We start from the raw sequence: 19,676 nt of genomic DNA, 5'->3' as shown, positions 1-19,676 counted from the left end.
TTATGTGCCAGAGGGGAAAAGGCCTGGAGATGAGATCTATGACTATCTCCCAAAAAGGGATTCTTTAGTATTTCCCAGACTCCTTTTCCCCACAAATATTCATCCATTCAGTTAAGGTTTATTAAATGCCTACTACTTGCCTGGCCCTGCACTGGGTTACAGGGAGAAACAAGACATAGTCCCCATCCTTACACAGCTCAGAGAGGGAGACAGCAAGTCAATCCGTGATCACAGCAAACATAAACTGACAGCTGATGACAGCTGACAGCAATGACACCAGGGATAAAAGGGAATGGGACAGGAAAGCAATCTGGACTTCACTCCCCATACTGGCAGGAGGAAAAGAGGACTCTGCACCAAAGCTGGGGGATGGAGGGGGTGCTGCTGGTTAAGGCCATTCAGGGGATATAGCACTGACCTTTGCTGGCCTGGAAGGCAGAGTGGGAAAACACAGGGAGGGGATGCCAGAAAGGAAAAGGGGGCTGGGAAAAAAAGACAGAAAAACACCTGGTGGCAGGTAGGTTTACCTAAAGCCAGCAACACCTCTCTCTATGGTTTCAAAGTCAGGCTCTACATGTCAAGAGTCCTTCCTATCAAAACTGAACATGTGTCCCCTTGTCAACTTCTCACCTGGACACGTGGGCTATGATTCAGCAGATCCAAGTACGGGGCGAGCGCGCAGGTGTTCGGCTCTGTGGAAAAACACTGCTCCTGCCTGTGCTTCACGTACACAGCTCTGGTGTTGACCGTGCACCAAGCCCACAGGAGGGCGCTGTAGCTAAAGATGCTCTCAACGGCCTCAGAAAACAGAGGCTGCAGGGAAGAGAAGAAGTCTCTGGAGGAAGAAAAGAACCCCTGCACGCGGGCTCTCTGTTCTTCAGCCTTTGCTTTCAAAGGTTTGGGGAAAAGATTCACCACTTCTGGCTCCAAACACACAGGGCAGGTGTAGGCCTTCGGTAAAATCTCCAGGTAAGGTTTCCAGAGAGACTGGTCCCCAGCATGCTTTTCTGAGACTAAAAAGGTGCAGAGAGCCAGCAGAGGAGATGGAGGAGGCTGCCACCTTTTAAAAAACAGAAGCCAGATTAAAAGAATTACTTCCGGAGCGCCTGGGTGGCACGGCGGTTAAGCGTCTGCCTTCGGCTCAGGGCGTGATCCCGGCGTTCTGGGGTCGAGCCCCACATCAGGCTCCTCCGATATGAGCCTGCTTCTTCCTCTCCCACTCCCCCTGCTTGTGTTCCCTCTCTCGCTGGCTGTCTCTATCTCTGTCAGATAAATAAATAAAATCTTTAAAATAATTAAATAAAAAGAATTATTTCCATTCCAAATATGGAATAAGCTAGAGATACAGATCCTAGTGGTTTGTTCTGCTCCCACAGGGACTGTGGCCCAAACTGTCAGTACACTCTGAGCTTACTCCAGGCGCCCAGGAGGGTTTTGCTTCAAGATTTTCCTCTCCAGAGCGCACCCTGATGTCAATGCCCTAACAAGTCGCACTCATGAGTGACAAGAACTGTCTCACTTTGTCTCACTGTCAAACAAGTACCAGCTTTGTTTCCAAGAGAGTCCTTTTTGCAAACAATCTTTTTTTTATTATGATATGTTAGCCACCATACAGTACATCATTAGTTTTTGATGTAGTGTTCCATGATTCATTGTTTGCATGTAACACCTAATGCTCATTGCAACCCTTGTCCTCCTTAATCACCGGGCTAGCCCATCCCCCACCCCCTCCCCTCTGAAGCCCTCAGTTTGTTTCCCAGAGTCCATAGTCTCTCATGGTTCGTCTCCCCCTCTAATATCCCTCCCTTCATTTTTCCCTTCCTTCTCCTAATGTCCTCCATGCTATTCCTTATGTTCCACAAATAAGTGAAACCATATAATTGTCTTTCTCTGATTGACCTATTTCACTTAGCACAATCTCCTCCTGTTCCACCCATGTTGATGCAAATGGTAGGTAATCTTCCTTTCTGATGGCTGAGTAATATTCCATTGTATATATGAGCCACATCTTCTTTATCCATTCATTTGTTGAAGGGCATCTCGGCTCCTTCCAGTTTGGCTATTGTGGACATTGTGCTATGAATATTGGGGTGCATATGGCCTTTCTCTTCACTACACCTGTATCTTTGGGGTAAATACCAGTAGTGCAATTGCTGGGTCATAGGGTAGCTCTATTTTTAACTTTTTGAGGGACCTCCACACTGTTTTCCAAAGTGGCTGTACCAACTTGCATTCCCACCAACAGAGTAAGAGGGTTCCCCTTTCTCCACATCCTCGCCAACATTTGTTGTTTCTTGCCTTGTCAATTTTTGCCATTCTAACTGGCATAAGGTGGTATCTTAGTGTGGTTTTGATTTGAATTTCCCTGATGGCTAATGATGTTGAACATTTTTTCATGTGTCTGTTAGGCATTCGTATGTCTTCTTTGGAAAAGTGTCTGTTCATATCTTCTGCCCATTTTTTGACTTATTTGTTTTGGGTGTTGAGTTTGAGAAGTTCTTTATAGACCTTGGATACCAGCCCTTTATCTATAGTGTCATTTGCAAATATCCTCTCCCATTCCACGGGTTCCTCTTTGTTTTGTTGACTGTTTCCTTTGCTTTTTATCTTGATGAAGTCCTGAAAGTTCATTTTTGCTTTTGTTTCCTTTGCCTTTGGAGACGTGTCATGAAAGATGTTGCTGTGGCCAATGTTGAAGAGGTTACTGCCTATGTTCTCCTCTATGATTTTGATGGATTCCTGTCTCACATCGAGGTCCTTCATCCATTTAGAGTTTATCTTTGTATATGGTGTAAGAGAATGGTCAAGTTTAATTCTTCTGTATATAGCTCTCCCATTTTCCCACACCATTTAGTGAAGAGACTGTCTTTTTTCCATTGGATGTTTTTTCCTCCTTTGTCAAAGATTAGCTCACCATAGAGTTGAGGGTCCATGTCTGAGCTCTCTATTCTGTTCCACTGATCTATGTGTCTGTTTTTGTGCCAGTACCATGCTATCTTGGTGATCCCAGCTTTGTAAGATAGCTTGAAATCAGGTGATGTGATGCCTCCACCTTTGTTTTTCTTTTTCAACATTTCGTTGGTGATTCAGGGTCTTTTCTGGTTCCATATGAATTTTAGGATTATTTGTCCCAGCACTTTGAAAAATGGCATTGGTACTTTGATAAGGATGGTGTTGGAAGTATAGATTGCTCTGAGTAGCACAGGCCTTTCAACAATGTTTATTCTTCTGATACATGAGCATGGAATGTTTTTCCATCTTCTCCAATGCCTTTCATAAGTGTTCTGTAGTTTCTAAAGTACAGATCCTTTATCTCTTTTGTTAGGTCTATTCCAAGATACCTTCTGGGTTTTGGTGCTATTGTAAATGGAATAGATTTTCTAATTTCTCTTTCTACAGTTACATTGTTAATGTATAGGAAAGCAACTGATTTCTGTGCATTGATTTTGTATCCTGCCACATTACTGAACTGTTGTATGAGTTCTAGTAATTTGGGGGTGGAGTCTTTTGGGTTTCCCACATAAAGCATCCTGTCATCTGTGAAGAGAAAGACAATCTCTTTGCTTCCAACTTGGTTCTCCAGTTTTAAAGCTTCTGCTCCAAGTTCACTTATTTCACTTTGATAAGGGTATCAAACTTTGTGGGGGAAAAAACTGGTGGAAAGAACCTAGACCTGCCCCATCCAATACAGTAAACACTGGGTACATGTAGTTATTTCAGTTTTAGTTATTCAAAATTAAATAATATTTAAAATTCAATTTTCAGTCATGTAGGCCACATTTCAGGTGCTCAATAGGCCTATGTGGCTAACAGCTACCATACTGGACAATGAAGAGTGAAACATTTCTATCACTGCAAAAAGTTCTACTGTATGACACTAACTTAGACAGAAAACTGAATCAGCTCATTATATATTTGCTAAAGTTTTAATTCCTAAATTTACTCCCTCTATTACAAACTATACACTGCAGTATTTTTGTTATCAAAAGATCTCGTTGCATAAATGTATTTAGAAAAGTTTCCATTAATCCTTCAAAGTCCAGATTCCTATATTGCCAAATATCCTACTCAAAATTTCAGAATGATATAGAAAATTTTAATACAGGGGCGCCTGGGTGGCACAGCAGTTAAGCGTCTGCCTTCGGCTCAGGGCGTGATCCCGGCGTTATGGGATCTAGCCCCCCATCAGGCTCCTCCGCTATGAGCCTGCTTCTTCCTCTCCCACTCCCCCTGCTTGTGTTCCCTCTCTCGCTGGCTGTCTCTATCCTGTCAAATAAATAAATAAAAATCTTTAAAAAAAAAAATTTTAATACTAAGAGCATCCCTGCTTCTACTCAGGTCAATAAAGATACATTTGCTCTCATAAAAACATGCCAAGGAGATTAAAAGTCCAGAACTTAGACTGAGTTAAGAAACAATACAATCTTACAACCCTCATAATTTAGAAACCCCTTCTGCTAAGGATCCCCCTCACTCTATTCTCAGTAAGTCCCCCAGAACAAAGGTCCCCCATAACAAAAGCCAGAAAATAGTTTTCTCCTATGTTGGCCTCCTCTCTTCTATGCTAAATAAAATTACGCTTTCATAATGTCAACAGCTCTTTGTAGCTGAAGGAGAATTCAAGCAAATACAATGGTGAAAATAAGGGTGAAAATAAGAGTAATATTTGTGGAGATCTACTATGATGGAGAACAGGCTAGGAGGAGTCAAGGCGCTCAGAATGATTGACATCGATTCTCCCACTTTATCTTCATTTTCTAGTAAGTGATAGATCAGGATTCAAACCCACATCCCTGGCAGCCTATTAAAACCCTTAAAAATGCAGCTTAAAATGAATAAAGAACAAACTTCAAGAACAGCGTAAACCTGCTTTAGAGGACATTATTTGCCAATGTTGTACGCTTTACAAGACAAGCATTTGCAGCAGATAGGCATGTGCGTTCACTTACTTAGCAATGTACGCCCCTAAGTAGCTCCTAATCACTGTGTCCGTGGTGAGCAGGCAACTCTCAGGCAACGAAATAATCATCTGTCCCTCCTTATCAAAAAGAAAGTAAAGTTTAGAACACCCGTGCTTTGAGAAGGACATGTGTCCTTGGGTCCACAATCGTCCACTAAGAACCCAGGATAACCCAATCATAGACACCAAAGAGCCCACCATCGGTCTGGCTCCCAAGTCCCTGAGTCAGCAGACGCAGGCAAGTTGCTCCAACAGCAGATACTACAACCCCAACACGAGTTAAAGGTTAATTATGTCACTGACATCCACTAACAGTCAACCCTTCACCAGAAAGGAATGTGGAAACACTCCTGACAAATCATATCACTCCTTCACTTTCTTATAGCAGGAAATAGTGCTATAGGAAACAGGAAGAAACCACTCAAAACAACTCTATCTGTGAAATCCATGTGCCCAGCAACTATTCCCAGCAAAGACCTATTGTCCATATTACCTGTGCCAACCAGACTAAGAAAGGGCAGCCCAGCAAGCATGAGGGTCTCATTTTACCACCTGCAAAAAGTACAGTTTTCAGTTCTGCCCACTGAGATAGAAACACGGAAAGAAAAATTAAGATGTCAAGTCACAGACACCAAAAACAAACAGGCGTTAAGAAGCCTGATGTTAATTAAGATCCTGGCTTTCATTATAACTGGCATCTAAGTTGGTTAAAAATCTCAGGCAAAAATCTTCTGAGTTCAACTTCTGGTTTCCTCATCTGTAAATCAAGATCAAGTTGGACTATCACTACAATCGTTTCCTGCTCCAACATCCCACGATTTTCTGATTTTAAAAAAGCCACTTAATAAAATGTTCTGTATCCTGACTAGAGTAAATCCCTTCATCATCAACACTTACCAAACTGGATGCTTAAAATCTGTGCATTTCACTATGCATAAGATATGTCCCAATTTTCAAAAAGTTTAACCAAAGGTCGTATTTGAAAGCAGATGTGAAGCAACGGCCAATTCTCATCTCATCATCTAAACAAAGACTACCTACATTTACTGATGTGTACATGAGAAAGAAGTATATATCTATCCCCTCCCAAAACAGTCAGAACACAATTACATTCCCTCAAAAAATAAAAATATTGTACAATGTGACTGTACTTAATATTATTGAACTGTACAATTAAAAATGGCTAAGATGGTAAATTTTGTCATATATATTTTATAATCAAAAAGTTTTAAATAAAACAATAAAAGTGGCATAAGAGAATTACAACATCAAAAAGTACCATTCTTTAGGCTAAATGTGTACATACGTAGCTGGATTTTAAAATTAAGGAACTAAAAATAAATTAAGGAATTAATTTCTAGCTTCACAGAAAATTGTGCATTATTCTTTAAATAGCATAGAAAGAACTAAAATGGACCTTGGAGATCATCCATGTCATTTACCTCCTCGTTTTCCAGGTGAGGCAATAAGCCGAGGGGTCCCACCCCCAGCTGAAGGCAATCCTGGGACAGGCTCCAAGGCTCTGCCTGTGGCTTATCAGGCTTAGGTTTACTCAGGCTTGTACTCAGCATGCCAAGCACACCCTCTCAGATGAGAGCTGCTCCCTCCCCTGGCTCACTTAAAATATGGTCTGCTTTATACAATTTGCTGTGGCAGAGATGGCTAGTTGCCAACCCAACATGCCTTCTCTCCTGCCGTTAATGTGATCCTATCGGGAGGTCACTGTGCCAGGGAAAAGGACATATCTCACTTCCCTCACAGCCAGTTGGGGCTGTGTACCTGGTCACTGGCAGATGTGATAGGCCTGGAATTTTCTTAAAAGAAGGAAACCTGCCCCTCCTCACCCCCTTGTGCCATCTTGCTGCTCAAGCTCCAGGAGCTCTTCCCTGGACCTGAGGGTGTGGAGCTTCCTCTAGGATGTGGACAGAGAGCTGAGAGGAGTCTGGGCCTCGAACAGCCATGGGATCACCACACCAGCCCAGGTCTGCCCACCCAGGCTTGTTTACTTGAGAGCAAAACAAACTTTTGCTATTACTTAGGGTTTGTCTCCTCTATATAGCAAACTTAAAGCTAACTGGCACAATTATATTCAAACCTATCATTTAAAAAAAAAAAAATGGCTGTGTATCTGAAATATTTTTATTTCACTTGATTCGAGCCACAAAAACAAAGCAGCAAAATCTACTTTAGGTTTCAAGGATAAAAGAAATTCTCACCCTCAGGGATGTTTTGCTCATCAGCCCTCTTCCCGTACCTAAGACACAAAGAAGAAAAAGGGGGTAAATCCTACAATATCCAAAAAAAACCTATGATATCTTCAAGATCTTACGGGTATCATTTTGAATAAACAATGCAATTGAAAGGCGCCTGGGTGGCTCAGTCAGTTAAGCATCTGACTCTTGGTTTCAGCTCAGGTCATGATTTCATTGGTTGTGGACTGAGCCCCGCTTCAGGCTCAGGGAGTCTGCTTGAAGATCCTCTCCCTCTTCACTCCCCCACCCCTGGCCTGCTCAGGCTCTCGCACACACGCGCTCGATCACTCTCTCTCTCTCAAACAAATCTTTTAAAAAAAAATGCGACTGAATATCAAAATTACACAAAGCTGAAGCTGGGTATCTCTCTCATCCTTTGACTCCCAGGGGAAAGAGGGGATCAAGAAGCTGTTCTAGAAAATGTCCTGACCTCCTTTTGGATTTATAACCCTTGAAGAGCAAAGAGTCAAGACCTAAAATCATTGACTTTATACAGATCTGCTACTGGGTGTCTTACAGGACCCTTCAAGCTGGATCCTCTCCCCTGGGGCCTGCCAGCTGTGCTGGGAGCCTACTCCCAATGCCCACCCAACCTGAGAGGCTGGATCCTCAAGCCACTTTTACCCACTACCAGAGCCAGCTTTCCCAGTGATGATCTTGAGGCCTCTTTGACTGGCTGACCAGGAAACCCACTCAGCTCCCATAAAGCCTACACTACACCCTCCCCTCCTGACCAGGAAAGCCATTAGACTCTCCTTGACTGGGTAAGCTCAACAGGGGAGATCCAGGACTAGACCCTCCCTGTAAGCCAAGGCCTTGACCAGAGCAGGCACAGCAAGTAACTTCACCAGCTGCACTGTCAACATCACTACTGCCCAGAAATTTACCCTTCTAGCCCAAGGCTCCTTTCTTGTAACAGTCAGCAGCTTTTCCGGCAGGCCTAGGTACACTATGACCAGTAATTATTATATGGGGTACAGAATATTCATCTTTTCAAATTCATAGTTCTTCATCTTTTTCTTTTTCCTTTAACTAGGAGGGAACATAATTCAGCAAAGGTCAAGCCCTGCAGGACTACTGGGAGCTCCTAGTTCATGGAGGGAACTCCTGCCTTGATCCTGGATCAGGTGTCTGGGAAGTCTGATTTGATGAGTCCTAACTCATCTATCCACCCAGAAGCATACTTTCTGCTCAGACACATGGTTTTGGTTTCAAAAACTTATTTAATTTCTTCCATGTGTCCCATAGCAAAATTAAATCAACCCTATGGGCCAGAACCCTTCCTGGAACCAATTACTAATGGAAGGATTTTTTTTTGTCCCTATGGGGTCATCTTTTAAAAGACTCCCGTGCTAAGTCAACTGGGAATTTCTCTTCAAATACATATATGAACAGAATGTGGCATATGGAATAAAATCTGGAAGATACTTACCTGTACTTCTACAATATAGCATTCAGTATCAGAAAACAAATCACAGTAACCTGCACTTACGAAGGCAAGGCAGGAAGTGGCCATTAGGCTCTTATAAAAGCAAAGCTTATTACAGACTTTCCTGCACCTGAAAATTTCTATCATAAATCAACCGGGAAGACCCAGATTTGGCCAATGCTTTTGGTGGCAAAAGAGAATACTGGGATCAATTCCCAAAGCATAGATTAGGTGAGAGTCTAAAGACTGAATCCCGCCTGCAACTTAGGAATCCTGCCTTGCCCCTCCACAAACTAAGATTAATTCCCCAGAATTTTGTACATCTTGACAGACTCCCATAACTGTTCCCTCCTATCAGATTAAGAGCTAAAGGTATATAAAGATTTAGGGAAGATATGCTGAAATCCCAATCCACAATGTAATGGCATTAGGAGGTGGGGGCGTTTGGTAAATGATTAGATCATAAGGATAGAGCCCTCATGAATGGGATTTAGTGCCCACTGCAGCTCTAAGAGACCAGAAAGCTTGTCCAGCTCCCAACTCTCTGTCATGTGAGGATCCAACTCGAAGATGGCAATTTGCAAACCTGGAATCAGTCCTCATCAGACCCTGAATCTGCCCACACCATGATCTTGGCCTTCCCAGCCCCCAAATGTGAGGAAGAAATTGGTCAAGTCACCCAGTCTATGGCAATTTGTTATGGCAGTCAAAACTAAAGAAGGTTCCTTGCCCCCAGAACTGTAAGGAATGGGCTACGATCATTACCAAACCATTTTGCTTTAGCTTTTCTGTGACCGTGAATCTGAAGGTGGGCCCAGAAAGAGCTGTTCCATTAAAAATGGTTAACTCTTCACTGCTCCAAATTATACACAGATTATTTTTCAGGCATTCCACTCAAACATATGCCAATCCCTGCTTGATAATTTTAATCCTATCCTTCTTAAGGCAAAGTGACACCTGAGGCATAAATCAGCCAAAGGCACAAGTCCACTCCTGACACTATTTTCTCTAGACCATCTTGTGAAGAACTCCATCCAGTAAAATCTAACAGTGCGGCTCTTCCTGGCTTTGTGCTTCTTGACACACAAAAACTGAAAGTTAAACATTCCGTTAGAGGTTAGAGGTTGGCAAATGGTTCGCCATCTTAAAAAGGAGCAGCCCAACAGGTAATGCCTCAAAGCAAGTATTTTAGCCCAAAGTCCTCGTGATGCGTAGGGAACTTTACACCCATCACCTCATTCAACCAGGACCACATGTGGTAAATCATTTATCATGACAATGTATAAGGAAGTTAATTTGCTCAGAGTTAAATTACCTAATGGGTATTTACTCATTTCAGTGTCCAAAAGCACTCAGAGGCATATGATTTAATTTTCTGTAAGGTAAAAGATCTGTACTTGCCCTGTGACGTAGAACTTCAAGGCCCTGATGGCACGACTGTCTCTATGCTACAGCAGACCAGGAATCCTTTTGAAGAGCATCTTGGTCCTCCTCATGGTGACCTCAAGCCCACTTCTGGACACAACTGGGTGGTGTTGAATGGAGGCACACACCCAGAGTAAGCTGCCAACTTCAGTGAGAGAATGTTCCAGAAGAAAATGCTAACCCAAACTCCAGGACAAGCTCCTCAATTCCAGAAAATTATGTTAATCTACCTCTGCTTAGGTGACTGTTGAAGCTAGGACCACACAGAGGGCTCCTCTTCTAACACCTGGGAAGCACAGCCACAAACCAGCTGAAGGAGCAGTATCTGCTGAGGCCTCCCTAAGGATACCTGTCCTCCAGCCACACCACCAGAGAACAAGCACATCCTTCCCTTAGAAAACTATTCTGATTCACCTGAGCTATGGGATAATCCCATCAACCTGCATAGTCTGAAAATCCCATGAAACCACTAAGAGTATGATGATAAGGACACCAGTCACATTACATAAATATCTTCCCTATGAAGACCCAATGAAGACATTTCCCTCAGGTCTAAGTTCCAGGAATACCTGCACTTCTGCTGTGCAAACAGCTTAGTTTTGTTTATAGAACACAAAAACAGGTAACTGATCATATTAACTATCTGGCTGTTGGAAAGCTAAGTCAAATTTGTGGCTGACTTCTGACAGGTACGCAAGATTTTAGAATCATGGCTTTTATGTATTATCCTTACCCCTGCCTCCGTCTTATTTTTCTATTCTCATTCCCCTTTTTTATTTTTAATATTATTTTACCATTTTGGAATTTCTCCCCAAAAACCACTTCAATTTATTTTTAGAACAAAGTAAGTATAAATAAATATTATAGCTACAAGGCAGGAAGTCTGACACAAAACAGAAGATATGCTCCCAGAGAGAACACAGCCCACCTTCATGAACTACCCTTGCTTTCCTATCACCTGGGCCCACACGTCTCTCATGTGAGCGAAGTCCTGAGAGTTGATGCCAGACCTTACCTGGAAAACAAGCAGGTATTAAGTTTGTATCTTCAAACTTCCTATCTTTCAGCCACTTCTTAAGCTCTATAAATTCAGGCTTGTAGCTCTCATTCACTAATCAAGAGAAGAAAGAAAAGTGGTGATTAAAATCACTATATAATCAGAGCACCATTTATAAAAAATATCTATCTCAGGGGTTCATGGGTGGCTCAGTCAGTTAAGCATCTGACTCTTGATTTCAGCTCAGGTCATGATCTCAGGGCCGTGAGATCAAGCCCCACGTCAGGCTCCATGCTGGACATGGAGCCTGCTTAAGACCCACCCTCTCCCTCCGCTCCTCCCCCCACCCTGCTTATGCAAGCTCAAAAAATATAAAATAAATAATAAATAAATAAATGAATGTCTCAGACAGATGGTCATATCATAAAAGAGAATAAATAATACCTTAATAATGTAAACTAAAAGAGAATAACTATATGATCATCTCAAAGATGCAGGAAAAGCACTTGATAAAATCTAACATTTATTCCTGATAAAGAATGCCAACAAACAAGGACAGAAGAGAATTTTCTCAACCTGATAATGACTACCTAACAGAAAACCTATAGCTGACATAATGATGAAAAACTGAGTGCTTGCCCCCTAAGATCAGGAACAAGACAAGGAACAAGTCAACATTGTACTAGTGGTTCTAGTCAGTATAAACCAAAAGAAAAATAAATAAAAGGCATCAATTATGGGTTGAATTGTGTACCCCCAAAAATTCTATATTGAAGTCCTAACCCCCAGTACCTCAGAATATGACCTTATTTAGAGACAGGGTCTTTACAGAAGTAATCAAGTTAAAACGTAGTCATTAGGGTGGCCTCTGTTCCAATATGACTAGTGTCATTATAAAAAGGAAAAATTTGGACATAAGCATGCATAGATAGAAGATGACAGAAGAAACACAGGGGGAAGACAGCTGTCTACAAGCCAAGGAGAAAGGTCTGGAACAGATGCTTCCCTCACAGCCTTGGGAAGAAACCAATCCTGCTGACACCTTGATTTTGGACTTCTACCCTCCAGAACTGTTAGACAGGGAAATTTACAGTTGTAAAGGCCTATATGAAAAAAGAAGACCCAATTAAAAAAACAGGCAAAGAAAAAATAAATAAAAATAAAAAACAGGCAAAGAACTTGAAGAGATATTTCTCCAATGACGGTATGTAAATGGTGAATAAGTATATAAAAAAAGTTCAACATCATTAATCACAGGGAAATGCAAATCAAAACTACAATGTGTATCACCCCATATCCATTAGGATGGCTACTATCAAAAAAACACAAAATAAAAAGTGTTGGCAAAGATGTGGAAAAACTGGAACTCTTGAGCACTGCTGGTGGGAACATAAAATGGTGCAGCTGCTGTGGAAAACATTATGGTGACTCCTCATCTACAACAGTCAAAGCCACCTTGAAATACTAATTTCAAAACTTATTATAAGGCTATAGTAACCAAGATTATGTGACACTGTCATCAAGACTAACACAGAAATCAATGAAACAGAATAGAAAGTCCAAAAACAGATCCAGACATAGATGAATAGTTGATTTTTTACAAAAGTGCAAAAGCAATTCAGTGGAAAATGGATAGTTTTTTCAATAAATGTTGCTGCAACAATCAGACCTCCTTAAGCAAAAAACAAAGTATTCCTATCTTGTACAATATATAAAGTTAATTCAAAATTAATCACAGACTTAAATATAAAATCTAAAACTATGAAACTGCAAGAAGAAAACATAGTAGAAAATCTTTTGAGACCCTGGGTTATGCAAATTTCTTAGGTACAACACCAAAAGGAAGACCCTTAAAACAACAAACTGATAAACAAGACTTCACCAAAATTTTAAATTTCTGTTCTTCAAAAAAATGCCACAGAATGATTAAAAATATTTGCAAAACACCTGATAAAAGCCTTGTATCCAGAATATCTAAAGAACTCTCAGTAGTCAAGCAAAATAGTCAAGAAAAACAAAACACATTTTTCCAAAGAAAGCACAAAGATGGCCAACAGACACATCAGGGAAATGCAAATCAAAACTACAATGAGGGGCGCCTGGGTGGCACAGCCGTTAAGCGTCTGCCTTTGTGGGATCGAGCCCCACATCAGGCTCTTCCTCTATGAGCCTGCTTCTTCCTCTCCCACTCCCCCTGCTTGTGTTCCCTCTCTCGCTGGCTGTCTCTATCTCTGTCGAATAAAGAAATTAAAAAATCTTTAAAAAAAAAAAAAACTACAATGAGATATCATCTCACACCTGTGNCCCTCTCTCGCTGGCTGTCTCTATCTCTGTCGAATAAAGAAATTAAAAAATCTTTAAAAAAAAAAAAAACTACAATGAGATATCATCTCACACCTGTGGAATGGCTAAAATCAAAAACACAAGATAACAACAAGTTTTGGTGAAGACGTGGAGAAAAAGAAACCCTTGGGCGCTGTTGGTGGGAATGCAAACTGGTGCAGCCACTGTGGAAGATGGTATGGAGGTTCCTCAAAAAATTAAAAACAGAATTACCATATGATCCACTAATTCCACTACTGGGTATTTACCCATAGAATACAAAAATACTAATTCCAAAAGATATGTAGACTCCTATGTTTATTGCAGCATTACTTACAATAGCCAAGATATGAATGCTACCCAAGTGTTCATCGAGAGATGAACAGATTTTTACTCAGCCAAAAAAAGAATGAAATCTTGCCATTTACAACAAGGATGGATCCAGAGGGTACAATGCGAAGTGAAATAAGTCAGAGAAAGACAAATATCCTATGATTTCACTCATATATGGAATTTAAGAAACAAACAAAAAAAAAGATAAATTAAAAAACAAACTCAAATTCAGAGAACAAACAATGGTTGCCAGAGGTGAAGTGAGTAGGGGGATGGGTGCAAGAGGTGAAGGGGATGAAGAGTACACTTATCCTGATGAGCACGGAGTAATGTACAGAATTGTTCAATCGCTATATTGTACACCTGAAACTAGTAAAACACTGTACGTTAATTATACTGAAATTTCAAAAATTAAATGTCATAAATAAATAAAAATTAGTATTTTCAGCTCAAAAAATTATAAAAGAATAAAGGTACAAAAAATATATAGAAGAGAATTCATACCAAGATAGTGCAGTAAAAAAACCAATGTGCAGAAATCAATAGCCACAAGTACAAACAAGAGCCAGAGAGATGTAATAGAAAGTAATGCCTTACTTACCATAACCACAAAACAAAATTTTAAAAAGAAAAAACAAAAAAAAAAAAAGAAGAAGAAGAGGAAGAAAAAGAAAACCAGCTAATAAAAAACATGGGCAAAAGATCTACACGTCAACCAAAGAACACCTATATAACTGACAAATAAGCAGACCAGTCATTAGGAAAATACGAATCAAAACCACAATAAGGTAGTACTTCACACCTGTTAGGATGGCTATAATCAAAAAGACAGACAATAAGAAGTGGTAGCGAAAATGTGGAGCAAATGGAACTCTCATAAACTGTGAAGGAAATGTGAAATCATACAAGCACTCTGCAAAACAGTTTGGCAGTTTCTTTAAAAGCTAAACCTACACGCACCATACGATCCAGTCTTTCTACTCCTAGGTATTTACCCAAGATCCAATTCATGCGTCCTTGCAAAGACTTGTACACAAATGTTCATAACAGCTTTATTTGTAACAGGCAAAAAAAATGAGAACCACCCAAATGCCCATCAACAGGATAAACAAATCATAGAATATATTCAGCAATTAAAAACCAATAAACTATTGATACACACAATTATCTCAAAATAACTATGCTAAGTGAAAGAAGCCATGGGGCGCCTGGGTGGTGCAGTCGTTAAGCGTCTGCCTTCGGCTCAGGGTGTGATCCTGGAGTTTTGGGATCGAGCCCCACATCAGGCTCCTCTGCTGGGAGCCTGCTTCTTCCTCTCCCACTCCCCCTGCTTGTGTTTCCTCTCTCGCTGGCCGTCTCTCTCTGTCAAAATAAATAAATAAAATCTTTAGGAAAAAAAAAAAAGAAGAAGCCAAATACTGTATGTTGATATACTATATGATCACATAAAACTATAAAAAGCAATAAATCGACAGTGACAGAAAGCAGATCAGTGGTGGCCTGGATTTGGGGGGGGAGGGTAGAGCTAAAGAGGGGCAAAAGGAAAGGATTACAAGGGAAAACAAGTAAATTTTTGAGATGGATGGAAATGTTCATTATCCTGATTGTGGTGATAGTTTCCTGTGTGAATATATATGTCAAAATCTATCAAATTATACACTTTAATATTGACATTCATTGTATGCCTCAATAAAACTTTTTTTAAAACATGATAAAAAAAAAAAAAAACCCACAAACCAAGATCCAAGATTTAAGCCTTCCAAAATATCCTACCATAAACTAGAGAATAGATTTTATGGTAACAGCATTTAACCAGTGAACATTTAATGAGCAACTACTATACACACAGCACTATGTTAACCACAGTGGGGAATGTTCAACATGTCCTTGAACTTCAAAAGCTGACAACTTAGTTGGGAAATAAGAAAAGAAACAACTAAAAAACCACAGGTCCTTAATAATAACACCCAATAAGCATCATAACAAAGGGTGATGTTAGTGAAAACTGAAAATGACGTTACTGAAAATATAAGATCTCAACTCAGCCTTAAAGGTTGGAAAAAAAACTGAATAAGCAGGGAGAAGGAAAACAGGCGTTCTAGACTGATGGATTATGAGGAATGGCAGAGGTAGACATTTGTGTGCTGTGCCCAGGGAGCAGCATGGAGAGAACATTCTTCTGGTACAGCAGTGGTAGGATAGAGGCCACAGATACCATGCAAAAGGGAATGAAAAATCCCGGGAGGCTTTTAAACCAAAAAAGCAACATATGAGTAGTCCCTTAGGAAAGTCAGACTCACAGCAACAAATGGAATAACCAGCAGGGAAGAAAAACAAGGGTGTTGGTACACCAGCAAAGAGCAACCTAAAATCATCTCCCAGTAGTAAAACAGAGAGGGAGAAGCTAACCTAAGAAAAACTAGATGACATTTAGGACACTGGCCACAGAGAACAAAGAAAGAAAATAGTAAAAAGACCGCCTCAGCTGGTGCTGACAGGCTTGGGGTCAACGAGGAGTTTCTGACAGGCTTGGGGTCAACTCGGAAGAGTTTTATTAATTTTTATTAAAGATAACAACTGCATTTATGTAGTACTTTCCACCTGGCCAAGCACTTCATATACAATGTCTTGTTCAGACTCCGTTACACTGAATCTGAAATGATGAATCTATATCCAAACACTGATATTCTTCAGGTAGCTGGAGGTCAGGAGAAAGGTCAGGACTGGACACAGAAACCTGGGAGTCATCCCTAGAGAAGACATAGTTGAAGCAATGGGAAATATATTCACAATCCCACAAGGGTTTAAAAGAACGTAATGGCACTATTAAAAAGAGTATTCTTTAAGAAATATTCTCTTTGGGGGCGCCTGGGTGGCACAGTGGTTAAGCGTCTGCCTTCGGCTCAGGGCGTGATCCTGGCGTTATGGGATCGAGCCCCATATCAGGCTCCTCTGCTGTGGGCCTGCTTCTTCCTCTCCCGCTCCCCCTGCTTGTGTTCCCTCTCTCGCTTGGCTGTCTCTATCTCTGTCAAATAAATAAATAAAATCTTTAAAAAAAAAAAAAAAGAAAAGAAAAGAAATATTATCTTTGAACATTGCCCACAGGTCTTTGAGAAAAGATACGTGTATCTGTTAACATCACTCCACAAAGGACTCCTTCTTTTCATCACTGGCACCAAAAGATCAAAACTATACCTCCTCTTGATAGAGAACTTCTGAAGAGTTTCCGTCTTCTGATCCGGCTTGTTCTTCCTCTTCCTTTCCTCATCCTAAAATTGCAATTTCTGTCCAGCTGCCCAATCTAGAACAAAAAGCATTTTCTTTGCCTTTCTTTCCAATTGTATGACAATCACTGTTCTTTGCACCTACAAGGATTTAATTACACAAACTTATATTATTTGGTAAACCATTTCTTTAAAGTGTTTAGGTACACAAAACATTTATACTGTGAGCTAAATCATGATTCCTTGTGCAGTAAGGGAATGCCCATTATACCGGTCCTTCTAAAATATTTTTATCTTGAGGTCCTACTAAATGCTGATTAAACATCAAAATCCTCATAACTGATTCACAACTGTGTGCTTTGGTGACTTACATATCTCGAGTCTAATCAACATTAACTAAGCAACAACCTACCATACTTTGAAAAAACAGTAGCCACGAAGCCCTCATCAGCTAAAAAGTCTTAGAGAAAAAAAAGACCCTCTTTTAATATGAAGAAAATAATGATTTGTTCTTAGAACCAGGATACTGAAATCAATATAAGTAAACGGGGTTTGCAACAGATTAGGGAGGGAATGAGAGCCAAGAAAGCTCAGACAAAACAAAGAAGTGGTCATGAAATCCAAAATTACTATTATAGTTTCTACATGCTACTTCTTTGGAAGAATGAAAAAAGAAATCCATTAACCTCACCAGAATGATACGGACAATGGAGTGGAACATTATGCAGCCATTAATAGGAAGAAGGTATGTACTAAGGTGTCCAAATGTTCAAGATATATTATATGAAAAATAAAGTTGCAGAACATCTAATGATCCCTTTTGGGTTTCCTTTTGACACATTCTGTATATTCATAAAACAAGAGAATTTAAGGAAGGATACTCAAAAAACGTGCCGGGGAGGGGGCTTTTACGATTACTTTTGTATCCTCCTCCTCTGTGACTTATACATGTATGAGCACATAAATGACGTAACATGAAAACTACTTATGTGCATATATGTGCATTTTAACCATATTACTGGTTTTAAAATCCACTACTACTAAGACAGAAATGAGTAACAAGAAGTTCAGGCACTATTAACATCCCACTGCAGCAGTGGAAGGCTCCCTGATCTACCCAAAGACTGCGAGCCGGGTCCCGGAGCCAAACGCCACTCGTCCCCTCCGGTGCCCAGAGCCCCGCCAGCACCCGGACGCCCGGTGACAGCACGGCTAACCGCCCCCCCCGGCCTCGCTCCCACCCGCCCTGGACTCGCACTTGAGGCTGAGCCTCGGGCCCTAGAAGGACCAACTCTCGGCCGCAGGCTCCTGCGCATCCCCCAGCGCGCCTCAACCACGGCTTCTGGAGGGACATCCGCTGAAGGATGTCCAGATGACTGGGGGTTACTGCAGGGACGCTGCATAACGCCAGGCCTGGTGGGCGTCCGCGAGCTGAGCTGTTCTTTTCACAGCAAAAAAGTGAAAACATAAGGAAAGCTCCAGCACTACCCGCGCCGGGACCCAGGCATCCCGCGTCCCCCAGCTTCCGCCATCCCTCAAGTCCTTCCGGCTCACCTCCGCGCGGCGGCGGGGCCAGCGCGCGAGGAAGCCCAGAACAGCGCCCCAGACGAACGCGAGTTAAGCAACTGACCCAAGCAGCAGTGGGAGAGGCCGAGGGCAGTCACGCCGCCTCAAGCCTCCACCAACCCAAGTCCTCAGTCTCCGGGCGGATGTCCCGCTGCGCTGTGGCCACCGCCTCCTGGCGTGCGCCTGCGCCGCCTTTCCCGGAAGCGCCGGGACCGCCCCGCCCAGCCGGGGGGTGGTGGGGGCGGGTCAGAGGTAAATAAACCCAGCGGCACGCGGGCGGGGAAGCTGCGCTCGGTGGCGTCCGCTTGCGCAGTCCTTCTCTCCCTAGAAGAGGGGAGGGACCTCCTCGCGCGCGGAGCGCGGCACCGCCCGGCCCTTAAAGCAGTCAGTTCCCCTCCTCCCTCAGTTCTTCGACCTCCGCCTCGCCCTGGGGCCTGCGGGTCTGGCCCCACCTAGCAACCTTTGCCCCCGCCCCGCCCTTGGTCGGCCAGGGCCCAGCCTCGCCCCACTTCACTTGCTTGAGCCTAGGTACCCCAGTCCCAGCCTTACAGAATTACAGATCCTTCCTGGATATGGAGCTCAATTTATCTGCCCACCCCCTCCCCACTATACTTAGTGACTTGCTTCCCAAGAGTACAGTATGGAGAGGGAAGAAAATTAACTCCAGTGGAGAAACCTGGCAGATATCTGCCTTGGTCAAGTGATGAGGATTAATGGTGATTAATCATGTTGATAGCGTGCTCCCCAGATATAAGAAGGGTACTTCACCTCTATGGTATTCCTCACCAAAAGCCATAATCCCAATTCTTCTTAGGAAAAATATCGAACCACCCCAAAAACACCCGACCATGTACTTGGACAAAATCTGTCATAGTTCATGAAAAACAAGCAAAGTCAGAATCTCTCATAAACCAAAAACAAACAAAAACCTAAGAAGACATGACAGTTACATGTAATGTAATGTGCTATTCTGGAGGGCGTCCTGGAATAGAAGAAAAATATTAGGAGGAAAGCTAGTAAAATCCAAATAAAGCACGGAGCTTAATTAATACTACTGTTCCATGTTGCTTTTTTTACTTGTGACAAATAATAGATGTTAATAATGGGAATTTGATGAGGAATTCTCTACTACATTTGCAACCTTTCAGTAAATATATTCTAAAATTAA

At 41.8% G+C, this 19,676-nt stretch overlaps 1 protein-coding gene across 14 annotated transcripts in view; it reads right to left on the bottom strand.

The window, feature by feature from the left end:
• The window catches only part of SETD4 (SET domain containing 4), a 75,405-nt gene extending 56,503 nt beyond the window's left edge, over positions 1-18,902 (bottom strand). For 10 of the 14 annotated variants that reach the window (XM_034655731.1, XM_034655774.1, XM_034655718.1 and 7 more), the window contains exons 1-6: positions 18,201-18,424; positions 16,914-17,019; positions 11,082-11,177; positions 7,177-7,214; positions 4,950-5,038; positions 631-1,060 (exon numbers count right to left, since the gene is read on the bottom strand). In XM_034655731.1, coding sequence (XP_034511622.1) covers positions 631-1,060; positions 4,950-5,038; positions 7,177-7,214; positions 11,082-11,177; positions 16,914-17,019; positions 18,201-18,410 — 969 coding nt within the window. In that variant the 5' untranslated portion in view covers positions 18,411-18,424. The other 4 variants (XM_034655742.1, XM_034655738.1, XM_034655752.1 and 1 more) reach the window with 4 other exon arrangements.
• Between the last annotated feature and the right edge of the window lie 774 nt (positions 18,903-19,676).

Source organism: Ailuropoda melanoleuca, chromosome 1, assembly GCF_002007445.2.
Source record: "Ailuropoda melanoleuca isolate Jingjing chromosome 1, ASM200744v2, whole genome shotgun sequence".
Classification (NCBI taxonomy): domain Eukaryota; kingdom Metazoa; phylum Chordata; class Mammalia; order Carnivora; family Ursidae; genus Ailuropoda; species Ailuropoda melanoleuca.
This window is presented reverse-complemented; position numbering and strand designations above follow the sequence as displayed.